This window comes from Struthio camelus, chromosome 7, assembly GCF_040807025.1.
Source record: "Struthio camelus isolate bStrCam1 chromosome 7, bStrCam1.hap1, whole genome shotgun sequence".
In the NCBI taxonomy this organism is placed as follows: domain Eukaryota; kingdom Metazoa; phylum Chordata; class Aves; order Struthioniformes; family Struthionidae; genus Struthio; species Struthio camelus.
In genome coordinates, this window is record NC_090948.1 from 17,038,950 (window position 1) to 17,054,108 (window position 15,159).

A 15,159-nucleotide genomic window follows, 5' to 3' on the forward strand; every position below is an offset into this window, starting at 1 on the left:
CCCCCGGGGGGGGGGGGTGGCCGGCGCGGCCCCACCCCGGGGTGGGACCCGCGTTGCGTAGCCACGAAGGGGGAATCCCGGGTGACGTAGGGGGGTTGTGGCTTGTGCGTTTCGCCCGGCGTCGCCGTGGCGCGGCAGCGGGCGGCCCGGCCCCGCCCCGCCCCGCCCCGCCCCGCCCCGTCCCGTCCCGCGGCGCTGCCCCTGCGCGTTCCCCCCGCTCCTCGGCGCCGCGCCCTCGCGGGGTGCCCCGGCTGCGCCCCCGCTCCCCGCCGGCAGAGCCCGGGCGGCGGCGCTGCCGGGGCACCGCGCCCGCTGCCGGCCGCAGGGCTTGTCCCGGCCCTGGCGAGGCGCACGGTGCGGCGGGAAGCAGAGGCGGGGCAGGAGAGGGGAGAGACCCGGCTCGGGGAGGACCGTTAAGTGCCAGATGTTTGGCAGCAGCGAGCAGAGGAAGTCGCTGCTGGCGGAGAGCGGGCCTTGAGCCTGCTCTCGCAGAGGAGCGGCGCAGCCAGGGTCCCGCCATGGCCCGCAGCGCCCCGCCGTCCGTGCCGCCCCCGCCGGGGCCGGCATCGACATCCCGCGGCTCCCTCAGCCTCCACGGCGCCTACCTCCGCAGCCCGCTGGGCCTGCTGCGCCTGGGGCAGCTGGTGATGGGTGCTGCCTTCTGGGTCACCGTGGCGGCTCACAAGTACGAGGGGGCGGCCCACTTTGCACTCTTCGCTGCCGTCCTCGTCTGGCTCCTCACCCTGGCCCTCTTCGGGCTCAGCCTCCTGGGGCGCTGGGCGCTGGTGCCCTGGCTCGGCTCTCGCTGGCTCCTCACCAACCTGGTGCACGACCTGGCGCTGGGTGTGGGGCTCTACGCAGCTGCCACTGGCATCATGGGCTACAAGGCCGAGCGCAAAAGCTACTGCAACCTACCTGGCTACAGCCAGCACTGCCTCTACAGTGCCTACCTGAGTGCCTCTGTCTGCGGGGGCATCGCTGCCTGCCTGTACCTCTTCTCTGGGCTCTACTGCCTCTCACGGCGCTGCCGGGACCAGCGCGACATCGTCTGAGACTCTGCGGCGCTCAGCTCCCCTTTTCCCCACGCGTGGACGGACCGCAGCCCCCCTTCCGGACAAAGCGACCCTGCTGCCCCATCCCCTCCTGGCTGACTGCACCACACTTCCTCCAGAGACTCCTGCATGGACGGATGGACAGAGGCCTTTCCCGGAGCACAGCTTCCCCTGGACACTACGGATGCCCCCCTGCTACACAGGCGCCTCTCCTCCCCTCTGGATGGATGGACGGATGGATGGATGGACGGATGGACAAAGACTATTGCAAGCCAAAGGATCCAGGCAGAGACCCCCTAAGAGGGATCCCAGCCCTGTGAGGCCCCTGCCCAGCACCCCTGCCCCAGGCCTTGCAGATGCTGCGTGCTCAGGTGGGTGTGAACTCCGTCCCTGGGGTGGACGGAGCCTGGGTCTGGGGGAGCTGAGCGAGAAGTCGTGGTTTGTAGCGGGGCTGGGTGGGCATAGCCCCCTCCCACTGTTCCCAACTGCACGCTGCTGCTGCCGCCGCCGCAGCTCCCTAATGGAGGCTCTGGTCTCGGCTTCCCCAACCCGGGCCCCTCCTCCCTTCTGGCCTGAACACGTCTGCGTCTTCCCGGAGCCCGCAGGGCCGAGCCTCTCCCTGCCCCATGCTGTCCTGCTGCTGGCGAGACACCCCGATCCCCACGGCGGGCGCTGGGCGTGCAGCCGGCCCCAGCGTCGCCCCAGCCCCCCAACATGCTGTCTGCTTGGGGGGCTCAGCGTCACCACCAGTGCCTGGCTCTCTCCGCTGCAGGGAGGAAGGAGGCGAGCTGGTCCTGTGACCCTGGGCAGGGGGGTAAATCCCTCCAGTCTTGGGGTTCACACTGCCCCTGGGTGGGGACCCTGACAAAGAAGGGAGTTTTTGTTACCCCAGCCTGGCCCTCGGTGCCTCTGCCCTGTCTTTTGGGCTGGGTTTGCATTGCCAGAGGGAGGCACAGGGATAGTGCTCTCTCCCTTGCACCCCTGCAGTGAATTTTGTGGCCCTGATCCCACCTTAGCCGAGACCTGCAGAGCCTGTCAGCCCGGCCTCTGGCCTGGCTGCTCCGGCAGAGATGGCCATGGCCTTGCCAGCAGCCCAAGAAATGGTGCATCGGCCTCGCCTGCCGCCCTGCCTGGCTCTGTGGTGCTTGGTTTGGATGTGGGCCATGTGCCGAGCTCCTGAGCACGCATGGGGTCCGGGACGTGTCCTGCTGCGGCACAGGGGCCGAGACTGCTGTCTAGGCCCAGCCTGAAGCTCCAATTTAGACTGATCATCCTGGAAAACTCTTGTCTTGGGACTCCCCGGCTCCTCCCCGGGGCCCTGCGCTGCCTGGAGGCTGCGACGAGGAGGAGGAAGGGAGAGGAGCCCACGGTGTGGAGGAGCCCACTGTCTTTGCTGCGGCGAGCGGAGCGCTGTGGCACTGGGCTGCTGGAGACACCGGACACCGAGCCCAGGCTGGGTGACCCCAGGTGCTGCTGGGGACACAGCAGGGCTCCAAGAGCGGCAGAAGAGGGTGGCGGGATGCAGGGCCAGCCCTGGATCAGCCTCCACAACTCAGGAGATGCCAAATGCCGTGGGCTCTGTTTGGGGCCAGCCGCGCGGAGCAGGAGCACTGAGGCTGCCGGTGACTGGGAATTGGTGCAGGAGCTCCAAGCAGGGGGTGGCTTTGGCCACCTGCCACTCTCGCTGCCGCCTGCCCAGGAGGGCTCAGGCTGGAGAGCAGCAGTGTGATCCCCCTCTGGGCTCGCGGGGGGGCTGGAGCTGGCACTGGGTCACTGCTTCCCTCTGGAGATGCTGTCCCAGCCGGACCTGTGCTCGGAGGCCCCTGTCCCCCCTGGGCCACCTCCCCCTTCCCTGGGCAGGATGCTCTGATCCCACCCCACGTGTCAGGGCTGGTCCCGGACACCGCCTGCCCCAGTGCAGCCCAGCGTGGCCCGGGCTGCCCAGGACGCCCCCCGAGCTGTGTGCTGCCAGTAGTGCCTTCTCCCGGCTCCCCCAGCCCTCCCTGCCGTGCCCGGCTCTATCCTGCTCCAGCCTCCTCTCTGGTGTCTATAAATTCATCTTCCAAATAAAGCAATATTGGCGCACGCTGGGTGTCTGAGCCTTTGTGCCAGGGCTGGTCCCAGTGTGGATGGGATCTATGCTGGGACTGCACCCGGCTCGGGACCCCCAAGCCCTCGGGCCACCTTGCCCGGAGCCGCCGGCTGCCAGCGTGGGGCCCCGTGCGTGCTCTGGGGTCGCTTGCTGGTGCTGAGGCCAGCACGCCTGCGCTGCCTGCCGGGGTGCAGCCTGTGGCTGTTTGCCCCCCCCAGGGCTGCTGGCCCTGGCGCGGTGCTCGTGTGGGTGTTGGCTCTGGGGCACCTCCTGCACTTGGTCCCCGGGGCTCGGTGGCCGCGGGGGGGGACCGGATGCAGCTGTGTTCCTGGGGGCTGCATTGTCACCGCCACCCCAGCGGGGCTGAAAGGGCTCTCTGTCCTGGAGCCGGGCCCTGTGCCCACGCTGGGGGCCTCGGGAGAGTTCAGGGCAGGCTGGGGGCATCTCCCAGGGCTGGCTCCGGCCCCAGCTGTGCTCTGGGGACAGGGCTCAGCCCCTGTGCTTGCTGGTGCTGAGGTGTTACGTGGGGCAGTGCCCTTGGCCTTCTGCCCCCTCGCCCCCCAGCCGTGCCCTGCCAGCCGGCACGGGCGCCCTGCTCACGGCGCACAGCTGGAAGTAGCGCTGAGCCCTGCCTTGCCCTCCTGGCCCAATGGCCAGTGTAGAGCTAACTGGGATGCACAGGATGGCAGCCCCTGCTTTTGGCATTGGGGCAGTGTCCCCCACCTCTCTTGGCACTAGTTGCAGCCACAGGTCCCCAGAGTATCTTTTGGGTGTTCACTAACATAAGGGGCACCATAAAGGAGCAAGGACTCCCAGTGCAGCACGATCGTAAATCATAAGTATTTATTGCTCACTCCTACATTGCAGCTGCACAGCCTAATTGGCTGTAGCCAAGCACTGTATTAGCAAACTACACGCGCTTCAGGTTCACAAGTAGGTTGCAGTTTTACGAAATGCAATCCCTTGATGCCCAAGGAGGGATCGCAGCGCGGGTGTCCTCTGCTCACTGGGTGGGATCCTGGGGTCAGGCAGTGTCCGCAGCAGGTGTCCACCCTGCCCAAAATGGCCTTAATCTTTTATAGTTTCCTCGCTGTTCTTCCAAAGTGTCAGTGCTTTACAGCAATGACAAGCCAAACTGTCTTTTTATGCAACCGAGTCCTATTATTCCCTGTAGCTCCCTTCTTTTCACTTCCCATCACTGATTTTCCCGCACGGCTCTAGCGGAGGGGAGCGCTTCTGCAGTGCCGGTTCACCCCTTACCAGGCAGCGCTGCAGCGGGTACCCCGGGCCGTGGGCACCCCAGGCGCTGGCCGGCTGGTGGGACGCAGCAGCGCGTCCCTCCTGCGGCGGTGAGGGCTGGGCTGTCCGGGCAGCCGCTCCTGCCTGCAGGCCCGTGACGGTCTCCACCCCTTGGCGCTGTCGGAAACTTCAACTGCCTGAAATGTTTACAAGTCATTTTTGTAGAAACCGTTTCTCTAGGGTTCATATGCAGCACACACTGGGACAGGAGTTTAATGGGATGCAGACTCGGTGTGTTTGAGCTGTCACCATTGTTGCGTACTACCTGCCATGCAATAGCTTATTAGCAAAACTACTACATACACATCTAATAAAATGATTGCAATAAACATTATACTTTCTAATACCAGAGAACCTGAATGCCCAAATGTTCCAGAAAACCATGTCCACAAGGACCACTGTCACTTTAATGTATTTTTTTTTATATGGCTTCATGTATTTTTAGGTATATAGGAACAACATTTTTTACCAGTCAGGGCACAAACCTCCCCTTTGGCAGCTAGGGTGAAATCAAGTGCCATCCAGTTTTGTAATACCATCTGCCGTATTGCTGATACTTGAGGAGCAAGGGCCGTTACAGCTTCATTTATCCGATTAGCCACCTCTCCTAAAATTAGTGTTAATTTTTTAATCACTTTTATACGCTGTTCTGTGCCCTAGATAGGGAAAAGGATGGAAAAGAATTTATCCGTTTCTGTAACGGCTCTTATCTGGAATCATGTTAGCAGGGAATAAATCCATGTCAAAGGCTCATGCTATGGGACTTCCTCAGGGAGTTTCCCCTCGATTCAGGGCCCAGACTGCACCCCATAATCGCTGCCTCCAGCTGGGGCCCTGCTGGTGCCGTCCCAGTTGATTTCTCAGCAGACCATCCCCTCCGCTCCACGGCTGCGTTACTCTGCGGGTGGTGCAGGACCTGGAAGGGCTGTTTAACTCCGTGTTGCTCACACCATTCATTTACTTTACTTTTAAAATACGGGCTGCTACCAGATGGAATAACCCGAGGAGCGGACCCGTTTAGAGCAGCGGCCGTCGGGAGCCCGGTGGCACGCCGCGCCGGGCGAGCCGTTCCCGGCCCGCTGACGACTCGCACGCCGTGAGGCTCCGCTGCTGCCCCTCGCCGGAGCGGCGCCAGGCTCCGGTATAAGCCACCTGCCATACTTCCCATGCGCCTCTGTTGTTCCTCACCTTACTCCGCTCTTGCTCTTTATGGATGACGTTTTTCCCATCATTACACATATTGCAATTATTCACAGCACTCCGGGCTTCCCGTCGAGGAACTGGCCGACCTCGCCAGACTGTGTGTTGATACAGATCACACCTGCCCGTACGCCCCAACCCTCCGTGCAGCCCCTGGCCTGGCCGGGTAGAGCTAGCGTGCTTTGAGCACCCCTCCACCGAAAGGGCCGTTTTTGCTAATGGGTCATCCTGAGCGTCCCACCCAGCGGCAGAAGTGCTCTTCTCCTGGCCCATCCGTACAGGTCGCTCCTGCGCTGTACGGGGAATCTGCTCTCGCAAAGACCTTCGCCACGCATCCCTGCTCCCTACCTGCCTGCGCGCCGGTGCCAGCGCCCAAGCCGCTGTGTTGTGCCCACCCACCCCGCGTACAACTGTCTGGGCACCGCGCTGTAGAGCCAGCAGGACTGCTTGTAGCTCTGCCAGCTGTGCGCACCCCTCTGTGGGTGCTGTAAAGCTCTCGCTGGTGGCTGCTAATATTACAGCCACTGGCCCTTGCCACTGGCCCTTGGCTCCCTGCACCCCGTCCAGCTTATTAGGGTCAAAATTGGGTGCTGCTTTGATGGGAGAGTTGGTCGTTCGGTGTATTCCTGGGGCATGCCTACCCTAGCTCTCTCTTCAGTAACTTCGTCAGCAGCCACACTGCCATCACCTGAGACCCTGTGGGGACGATACAGAGCCCATCGCTGCACAGTGGGTTGCTGGGCTACCCCAAAAGGTAAAGTCTTACCATCCATTACAGCTTTCAAAATAGGTAGGGGCAATCGTAGGGGTAATCGGAGGACTACTGGTCTGTCTCATGTCAGTGCCTCGGGCTCCATCAGGGCAGTACAAGCCCCTAGCAATGCTTTTTTCACAGACTATATAATTTTTTGGGGCATTTTGCCATGATTTAGAGGCAAAGGTGGTGGGTTAATCCCGTCCAAGGGCCCCATTGGGCTCCCTTTTCCCCTATCATTACACGCGGTACGAAGCGTTGTGTTGGGTGAACAGCCCTAGGGACTGGTATACGCTCACCTCTCCCTTCAGAAGGGAGAAGACTGCTTCCCGTTCGGGACCCCTTTCCTTTCACTAGATCTCTCAAGGAGATTATATAAGGTCAGGCTGTGCTGCTAAAACCCAGCATGTGTTTGCCAAAAACCATGTTTGCCAAAACCCCAATGTGCCCAAACCCCCTTTCAATTCCGTTTTGTTGACAGATGCCGGGAATTGATGCAAGGATGTTATAACTGATTCGGAGGTGACATTCTCTCCACTAATCCATTGAGCACCTAAAAGGTAATTTCCTGGGTAGGTCCCTTATGCTTCTCCATAGGGATTTCTATCCCTAATGTCTGTCAGTGCAAGACAACTAAAACCAGTGCCTGTTGCACCTCCTTGCCTGTACTTCCTCCTCGGAAGATATCATCTGTACACTGTAACACCATTATCCCTGGGGGCATGGGTAGTTTCCCCACTTCCTCGGCTAGCTGTGTGTGAGCCAGAATACAGCTGTGTTTATAACCCTGGGGTAAGCGTGTGAAGGTATACTGTGTCCCTTGCCAAGTAAAAGCAAACTTGTTTTCTTCTTGTTCTGGGATGTGAACCATGAAAAACGTTATCTTTAGCATCTACGGCAGCTATACAAATAAAATTTCTTGACTGAATCGATGCATTAATCTCAGGAAGGCTGGGAACAGTGGCTGCAAGGGGTTGGGTGGCTGCATTTAACTTAAGATCATCTACGGTTGACTTCCACATCCCATTCTCTTTTTCACAGGCCATCCAGGAGAATTACACGGGGAAGTGGTTTTGATTGTTATATCTTTCCCCTCCACTTCTTTAATAAGACTAGTTATTGGTTTTACTGCATCAATAGAAATCTTATATCGCGGGGTAGTTATGCAACGATCCGGCAAGGGGAAAACCATCCGAAGCAGTGAAACCGTCTTAATTGGCATAACAACGTTATCACTTATTGGGTTCCCTACTTCCCATTTTCCCCAGCTGTCTATCCAGCGTTCTCCTTGCAAAACAGCCATGCCTAAAGTATTCATGTGCATCAACAGCACAGTGGGACGTACTATCCTCCCGTTAATTTTGCTTTCACTACTGGGTGAGTAACCACCTTCCCATTTACCCCAATAACTGAGACACTCTGTTGAAAGAGGAGGAGCTCCCCGATACGCACAACTATTAATCATTGAGACATGTGCCCCTGTATCTACTAGAAAATCCACTTGGTATTTAACATGTACTTGGACTGCCACTGTTGGACACCGAAAAGGGGTGGTCGAGGTGGAAGCCTGCACCTCTGCCGCCGGGGGCCCCTCTATCGGTTTCCCCCAGACTCCCCCAGCTCGTTGGGCCGGGGCACTCACGGGTAACACCGATTTGGTCCAAATCTGCCCTGCTTCTCATCCTGTGACACTTTCGAATGAGATTGGACCTCAGTTCTCTGCCTGTAGAGGCACCGGAGGTGACCATGGCCGGCAGGGCTACCCTCCCGCCGGTGCCCCTGCCTGCTCTTGTTTTAACCTCCAAGCAAGTCAGAACTGGGCTATCTGTTTTGTCCTCATATCTAGAGGGTAAAGGGGCCAGGGTGGGCAGTTCCCAGATATTTCCTTCCTCATTGCGGTCATAGATAGTGCTGAACACCTTCACGGGATCTGCGGTGGATGCCTCAGGAAGCCTCTGTCGACGACTTTCTGCTTTCTCAGTAGTCAAGGGCTGCTGCTTACCCTCTAAACATTTAACTCAGCGGCCTAGTTCAGCAGCTTTATTCTCCCATACAGCCTTCTCTACCTTCGCTTCCTTACATTTTTGCTCTGCGGCTTCGTGCTGGCTCTCTACCTCCTTGCAAGCGCTTCATTGCAAAGCATAGGCAGGTACCCAGCAAGCAGCATAACGCACCTGGCCCTTTCCCTCTCTTCAGCTTTCCCTTCTTGCTCCCGTCACAAAACTCTTCCCGCACCACGACAAGGTCCCTCCACAGGCTCTCAGTCCACCCCCTCTTCCACCGCCTGTTTCCCCAGCCCTCCCCAGAGAAGGCATCACTCCCTCAACGACGGACCATCCCACTTCCGACACCAAAGAGCGCGGTGCTGCGAGGAGCCTGTCGAAAGTGTGGCGTAACGCCCACCAACTCGTCCGGGTGCTCACTAACATAAGGGGCACCGCAGAGGAGCAAGGACTCCCGGTGCGCCACGACCGTAAATCGTATTTATTGCTCACTCCTACGCTGCAGCCGCACAGCCTCATTCGCTGCACAGCCAAGCGCTGCGCTAGCGAGCTCCGCCAGCGGCAGGGAGCCCGTCGGGGCTCAGGGCAGGCCCAACCTCCGCCTCCAGGCTGGCCCAGCTGGGACAGAGCCCCGGAGCGAGTCCAGACCCGCATCCGGACCGAGCCTGGGGCCGGGGCCGGGGCCGGGGCCAGCCTGGGACCGCTGCTGAGCCGCGGCCCCGACCGCAGCCGCACTGGGCCCGGGCCCAGGCCCAGGCCTAGGCCCAGCTCGGCCCCGCGTCAGCACCTGCCGCGCCCCGCTTCCGGGCGTGACGCCTCTTCCGCCCGCTGCCCGCACAGGGGCGGGGCTCCCGCGCCCGGCTCCCGGCTCGGCCCTTTCCCATTGGCCGGCTGCCGGCGCGGGGCGGGGCTGCGCCGTGAGGTCAGGACGGCGCCGGCTCCTTCCCGGAAGCGGGGTGGCGTTCGGCACCGGCAGCGCTCCGGGGGCAGCGGCCTCCCGGCCCCGCTCCCGCCCGGCCCGGCCCGGCCCGGCCCAGCATGCAGGCGGCCGAGCGGGACGCCGCGGCGGGCGGCGCCGCCGAGGGCGCGGCGGGCGCCGAGGCTCAGCCGGAGGCGGCGGCGGCGGCGCCCTCCCGGGCCGCCGCCTTCGACCTGCTCACGCTGGTGCTGAGCTACCGGCGGCTGGAGCTGTACCTGGAGCCGCTGCGGGACGCGGCCGAGGCCGTCCGCGCTCTGCTGCGGTACGTGCGGGCCCCGACCGGCACCGGGCCCCGGGCCTGGGCCGGCGCCGCCTGCGGCTGACCGCGCCTCGGCTCTGCTCTGCTCCGCTCCGCAGGTGGCAGCGGCCCCTGTGCTCCCTGCTCGTCTGCCTGGGCCTCAACTTCCTCCTGCTCACCCTGGACCAAGGTGGGAGCCGGGGGCGCCGCTCCCCTCCCGTCCCGCCCCCTCCTGCCGCGGCGGGCCGGGGCCCCGGGCTGACGGGGTGCCGGCTCTTGCAGCCGCCTGGTACTCGGTGTTGGCCCTGCTCGTCCTGGTGCCGGCCCTGCTGGGCTACCTGCAGGAGACGTGCCGTGCCCGGCCCTCGGAGCCCGAGCTGGTGCGCAGGAAGTACCACAGCGTCCGCCGTGAGGACCTGCGCAAGGTGCAGCTCTCGCGGCAGGAGGCCGTCGCCCAGGTCAAGGGCTTGTAAGTGTCGGGTGTCCTGGCCCTTGCCGGGGGCCTCCCCTTCCCCGGAGCCGGGGAGGCTCTTCCGTGGATGCAGGGGGCCCAGACCTGAGCTGACCTGGCTGCTGTAAAGCGTACGTGCGGGGGCACCTCGGGGGTGTGTCTGGGGGCTCTTCTTAACTCTGTGGTCTTGCTTGTAGCCTGATCCAGCTGGAGGCGTTCCTGAGTGGGATGTGCTGCAGCTGTGAGGCAGCATATCGTGTGCTGTACTGGGAGAACCCCGCTGTCTCTTCCCAGTGAGTAGCTCTGGCTCAGGTGTGCCGTACTGGGCTCACAGGGTGGGCTTGCGGGGGAAGAGGGGCCTGCGGAGCTGGGGTTAGTGTGTTTGGTACGTGGAGGGCCAGGTGAAGGAGGGTGTACCTGACTGGGGTGGGGAGGGAGGGGTTGTGCTGTGGGGTGAGGTTGGTGGGCTGCTCTGCCTTGACCCCTATGTCCTGCCGCCCCTTCCCAGGTTCTACGGGGCGTTGCTGGGCTCTGTGTGCGTCCTGTATGTGCTGCCCCTCTGCTGGGTCCTGGCCATCCTAAACAGCACCCTCTTCTTGGGCAATGCCCAGTTTTACCATGGTAAGAGCCTTCCCTGAAGGTGCCTGCTGCATATGTGGGATGGGATGGGGAAAGGCCCTTTGAAGTTAGGGGTCCTGCCCTTGCCCTCTCCCCGTGCTCTGCTGTGTGCCCAGTGCCCCATGCCAGACTTCACTGCAGGTCCCGGATGAGCCAGAGGGCAACAGGATGGGTGAAGGGAGTCTGGGGCCCTGAGCTGTGAGAGGCAGCCCTCTGTCCTTGTGTCTGTCCTGGCCTGGGTGCTCTTTTCTGGCAGACTGCTGCCCTCTGCACTGTAGCAAACTGGGACCTGGCTGTGCAGCCTGTGTGTGAGCCTCACCACCCCTCTCTGTGCCTATCATTGAGCGCCTCTGAGCCACAGCAGACCTTGAAATGCTCTCGGTGCCTGTGGCAAATGCATGGTACTGGCCTGGAATCGTGCTGTGGGAGGGCAGGAGAAGAGCTGGAGGCTCTTGTTCTGTGGCCCGTGTTGGAGGGGAGTTGGGTGAGATCCTAGCTGGTCTGTTAGACTAAGCTGTGTCCACTCCTCCCAACTTGAGTTGGGGTAGGTGTATGATTCCTTCCTGTTCCCAACTTGGCAGCTGGTCTAGCCTTGATGTGTGAGCTGAAATTTGTGCCCATGCTCAGGGAGTGCAGCCTGCCTGAAGTACTGGAGATTGGCTCTAGCAGCCAGCTTTTGTGGGGAGGGGCTGGGGGGGAGGTAAGCGCCAGCCTGCTCCAGCCCTATCCCCCTCTTATTAGTGATACTGGAGCTGAAGGCCTCGATCGAGCAGTGTCTGGGCACCAAACCCCTTGAGAGCGCTCCAGAGCCTGCTGAACCCCTGCCAGCTGCTGCCCCGCTGGAGCAGACTCCCACACCCACCAGCACAGAGGTGAGAGGGGGCAGGGTGGGGAGCTGTGGGGTAGGAGCTGCAAGCTCAGCCCTGTGGTCTGACTGTGCCTATGTCCTTCTTCCCACAAGCTCCTTCCAGTTGCCTCCTTTGCTGAAAATCTGTTTCTCCTGCCAGATAGCCTGTCCTGTGTTGCAAAGGGGCTGCCCTGCTAAGCTGGGGGTCTGGTTTGGTCCTTCTGCCATGTGCTCAGGCACCCCTCTGCAGAAGGGGGTAGGGGCTCACCCCACCATCTGGGACTGATGGTCGCTTGCCCTGGTACCTGTTCTAGGAGCATGGGCCCCTCTTTAAACAGAAATGGGGATACAGCAGGACTAGCTCTATGAATCTCTTACAGGACCTCACCCCTGGCAGTGTGGAGGAGGCTGAGGAGGCAGAGCCTGATGAAGAGTTCAAGGATGCGATTGAGGTTTGAGCCTGGTGGGGGTGGGCTGTGCCTGCTGGGCAGCTGAGGTGGGGAGAGCAGAGCCCTGCGGGGAAGGGGCAAGCACGGGGGTGTCTCAGCCCCTCGGAGGGCTGGCTGTCAGAGCGTGAGCTAGGTACTCAGGGAAACGGGTATGTGGCTGGGCACCTCTGCAGCCTGTCTCTATCTCTACTGCCTGTTCTCTCTGTCCCACGCTGCGGGGAAAAGGAGAACCAACTGCTGGTCATGGTGAGTACTGCCCTGCTAAGGTATGTGAGAAGGGCATCTCCTCCCAGCCAGAGCTGGCAGCCTCTGTCCGGCTTGGCCATGGCTTGTGGCAATGCTAGGTGGAGTAGCCTGCTGGTTTGGCACTTGTCTCTGGGCCAGGCTGCCTTTCAGCCCCCCAGGCAGTGCCCCCAGCCACCCCTCTGTGCTCAGCTGGCTCTCCGCTCTGCAGGAGGATGACGAGAGCTCTCAGTGTTCGTCAGAGTTTGACCTCAGCCTCCCAGACAATGGTTTTATGAGCAAAAATGAGGTGATTCGCAGCAAGGTGTCACGGCTGACTGAGCGCCTGCGAAAGCGCTACCCCAGCAACAACTTTGGTAAGGCTGGGAGTGGGTGCTGCTTGGGGAAGCTGAACAAAGTGGGGTCTGTGCTGCCCCTCGTGGGGACCAATGAACTGGGAAGGGTCAGAGTGGCCTGGTACCTACCAGGGCTGGGCTGGCACCTCCAGCAAGGCCCCCTTCTGTGGGAAGGATGTTCCCAGCTGTCCTGGGGAGGGCAGGGCTGGGGGGATGCAGCAGCGTGGGGAAGGCCTGATCTCTGAGCTGAGCTTTTACCACATGCTTGAGTGCTCCCATGCCTCTCGCTGGTCCCAGGCAGCAGAATTCTACCTGATCTCTCCCCTGTCTCTTCCAGGGAACTGCACAGGTTGCGCAGCTACCTTCTCTGTGCTCAAGAAGAGGGTGAGTCTTCAGCTTCTCCTCTCCCAGCTCACTACCTGTAGTGGGACAGATTTTGTGTGTCTGGCTTGCCCAGCTTTCTCCTGCAGCTCTGGTGGCTGGGCTCAGGCTAGCAGTGGGTGACTGCAGCTAAGTGCTGGGTGTTGTCATATGCCTGATGGTGTCAGGGATTCCTTGTGTTGTGGAGCCTCTGTGCATTTTGCCCAGACAGTGTGCAGCCTGGGCGAAGGGCCCTGCTCTAGGGACAGATTCCTGTGTTGTGCGTGTGCACCGCTTCACACACGGCACTTGCTCCTGTACACTGGTTAGCTCAGTTCCTGTGACGTGGACGTTCTCCAGTGAAGCAGAGCATGGGTTAGCTTGTAGGCTCATGTTGAAGTAGGAACAAAACTTGATGCCACTGTGTGTGGCTGGAGCAGCAAAGGCCACCCTTGTCTGGTCTGAGCCCTTGGGCAGGGTGCTTGTTGCACAGTCTCCTGGTCAGGAGAAGGATATGTTGTTTGCCCCCTGCAAACACACATTTCTGTCTTGCTGCTGCCCCCCGTTCTCCAGACTCATGGCCCTTTCCCTTTCTTCCTGGCTCAGTTTGATATGTGTTTGGGACTCTCCTGAGTTCACATCCCTGCAGAGTTACAGTGTAAGAAGTGGTAGATATACTGTGCCTGAGCCTGTGGTCCTGGTGCTTTCTCAGGCTGCCTGGGATGTTAGAGCATACCTGCATGCAGATCCAGTGTCAGTCTGTCTGTCCAGTGGTGTTTCTCAGGGAGGGCTGGGAGCAGGACCATCAGCTTCCAGTGCTGTTCATAGTGTCTCACCCCTATCTCTACCCACAGCGGAGCTGCAGTAACTGTGGGAACAGCTTCTGCTCCAGGTGTTGCTCCTTCAAAGTCCCCAAGGCTGTGATGGGAGCCACAGGTGAGTGGAAGATGGAAGAGACAGTCTTCCTGCTCTGACCTACGCTGTCTGCTGCCTAGATTTGGCCCTGCCCTGCCCACTGGGGAGTGGGTGGAGGATCTGCCTGTTATAGGCTGGCCCAGGGCAGAGCAGTGACAGTTGTATAGCTCTCAGAGCAGCTCCGTGCCCTTGGGTGATGTGCTGGGGAAATGGGGGGGGTCTCTGACAGCTGCTTTTCTTTCCAGCCCCAGAAGCTCAGAGGGAGACAGTTTTTGTGTGTGCTTTGTGCAACCAGGTGCTCATCAAATGACTGGAACAGGCCCGGTGAGCCTGTGGGCCCTGAACTGCCTGACATGGGTCCTGTACTGCCTCCTGGGCAGTGCTCCCACTGCCCTTGTTCCTGGGGGCCTAGGTCAGTTGGTTGCCAGCTTGGCATCACCTTGCCAGAGGACACTTGCACTTGTTGGTCCTGCCGCCAGTGTTGGCGGGGGGCAGACTGGATCTCCTTGCTGCACAGCATCTGCCACACCAGCTGGGTCGAAACAGAGCGCTGCCCACAGCCGTGCACCCATTGCCTCCCCTTGGTTGCCCTCTGGCAGCTGCTCAGTGCTGCTCCAAGCCCTGGGCACCCCGAGGTGTGGACTGTGCCCTGCCAGGTGGAGCCCAGGCTGTGGAGCCTGGCTCAGTGGTAGAGGAGCCGTCCTTCCTACTTTGAGTCTTACCTCTGTCCCCTAGGTGGGGGCAGAACAACCTCAGGGCTCTGCCCCAACCTTTCTGAGCACTGTGCTAGCTGACTGTATTTTTGGGATCAAGTTGGAGCTCTGCCTGCGTTCTGAAGAGATGTGGACCTGAGTCAGCTGAGCTCTGTTAGCTCTAGGCGCTCCTGTGCTCCTCAGCCTCATTGTGTCTAGGTCTAGTCTTTCCTCACCCTGTTTTTTAGCTGTAGCAGAGGCGTGGAGAGGGTAAGCCAGGGGCTCGGCTGTGCGGCTGGGTAGCTATAGTGAGAGGTGCGAGTTGAGCTGCTCTGTGTACTTAGTGACTGCTGCTTTCTAATAGAGATTAATATATAAGTGTATATAGAAAACAACCAATAAATCTCTTGTCATCAGTTGGCTCTTGTCTTGCTCTAGTGAAAGCTGCCCTGTTACCAGACCACCCCGGCATCTCTGTGTGTCCTTGGCATGCAGGAGATGGTACTGCCTGTGCTGCTGCCCTGAGTGGAGCAGTGGGTGCAAGTGGGGTGGAGATGGGGTGTTAGGTGCTGTCAGGACAGGCGCAGCATCAGCTATGCTGGCATCCTTGGTTTAAGGCTGTTTCTCTGCCC

General features: G+C 60.7%; 2 protein-coding genes across 4 annotated transcripts; both read left to right on the forward strand.

Annotated features, from left to right (window-relative positions):
* The first annotated feature begins 323 nt into the window (after positions 1–323).
* Positions 324–7,522, forward strand: MARVELD1 (MARVEL domain containing 1). 2 transcript variants are annotated; one of them, XM_068949919.1, is made up of 3 exons: positions 376–1,423; positions 6,879–6,957; positions 7,439–7,522. In XM_068949919.1, exon 1 carries the CDS (start codon positions 519–521, stop codon positions 1,050–1,052), a length of 534 nt encoding a protein of 177 aa, XP_068806020.1. In that variant the 5' UTR covers positions 376–518; the 3' UTR covers positions 1,053–1,423; positions 6,879–6,957; positions 7,439–7,522. The 2 variants fall into 2 exon arrangements, with proteins under 2 accessions (XP_068806019.1, XP_068806020.1); XM_068949918.1 differs by lacking the exons at positions 6,879–6,957; positions 7,439–7,522 and adding an exon at positions 2,040–3,137 and having other exon boundaries at positions 324–1,423.
* A 1,916-nt stretch (positions 7,523–9,438) lies between these two features.
* ZFYVE27 (zinc finger FYVE-type containing 27) lies at positions 9,439–14,943 on the forward strand. Of its 2 annotated transcripts, XM_068949920.1 has the most exons (12): positions 9,439–9,641; positions 9,737–9,807; positions 9,900–10,086; positions 10,266–10,361; positions 10,577–10,689; positions 11,428–11,558; positions 11,914–11,985; positions 12,208–12,228; positions 12,437–12,581; positions 12,898–12,944; positions 13,775–13,856; positions 14,081–14,943. In XM_068949920.1, the coding sequence occupies exons 1-12, from the start codon at positions 9,439–9,441 to the stop codon at positions 14,143–14,145; spliced, it is 1,233 nt and encodes a 410-aa protein (XP_068806021.1). In that variant the 3' UTR covers positions 14,146–14,943. The 2 variants fall into 2 exon arrangements, with proteins under 2 accessions (XP_068806021.1, XP_068806022.1); XM_068949921.1 differs by lacking the exon at positions 12,208–12,228.
* Positions 14,944–15,159: the final 216 nt, after the last annotated feature.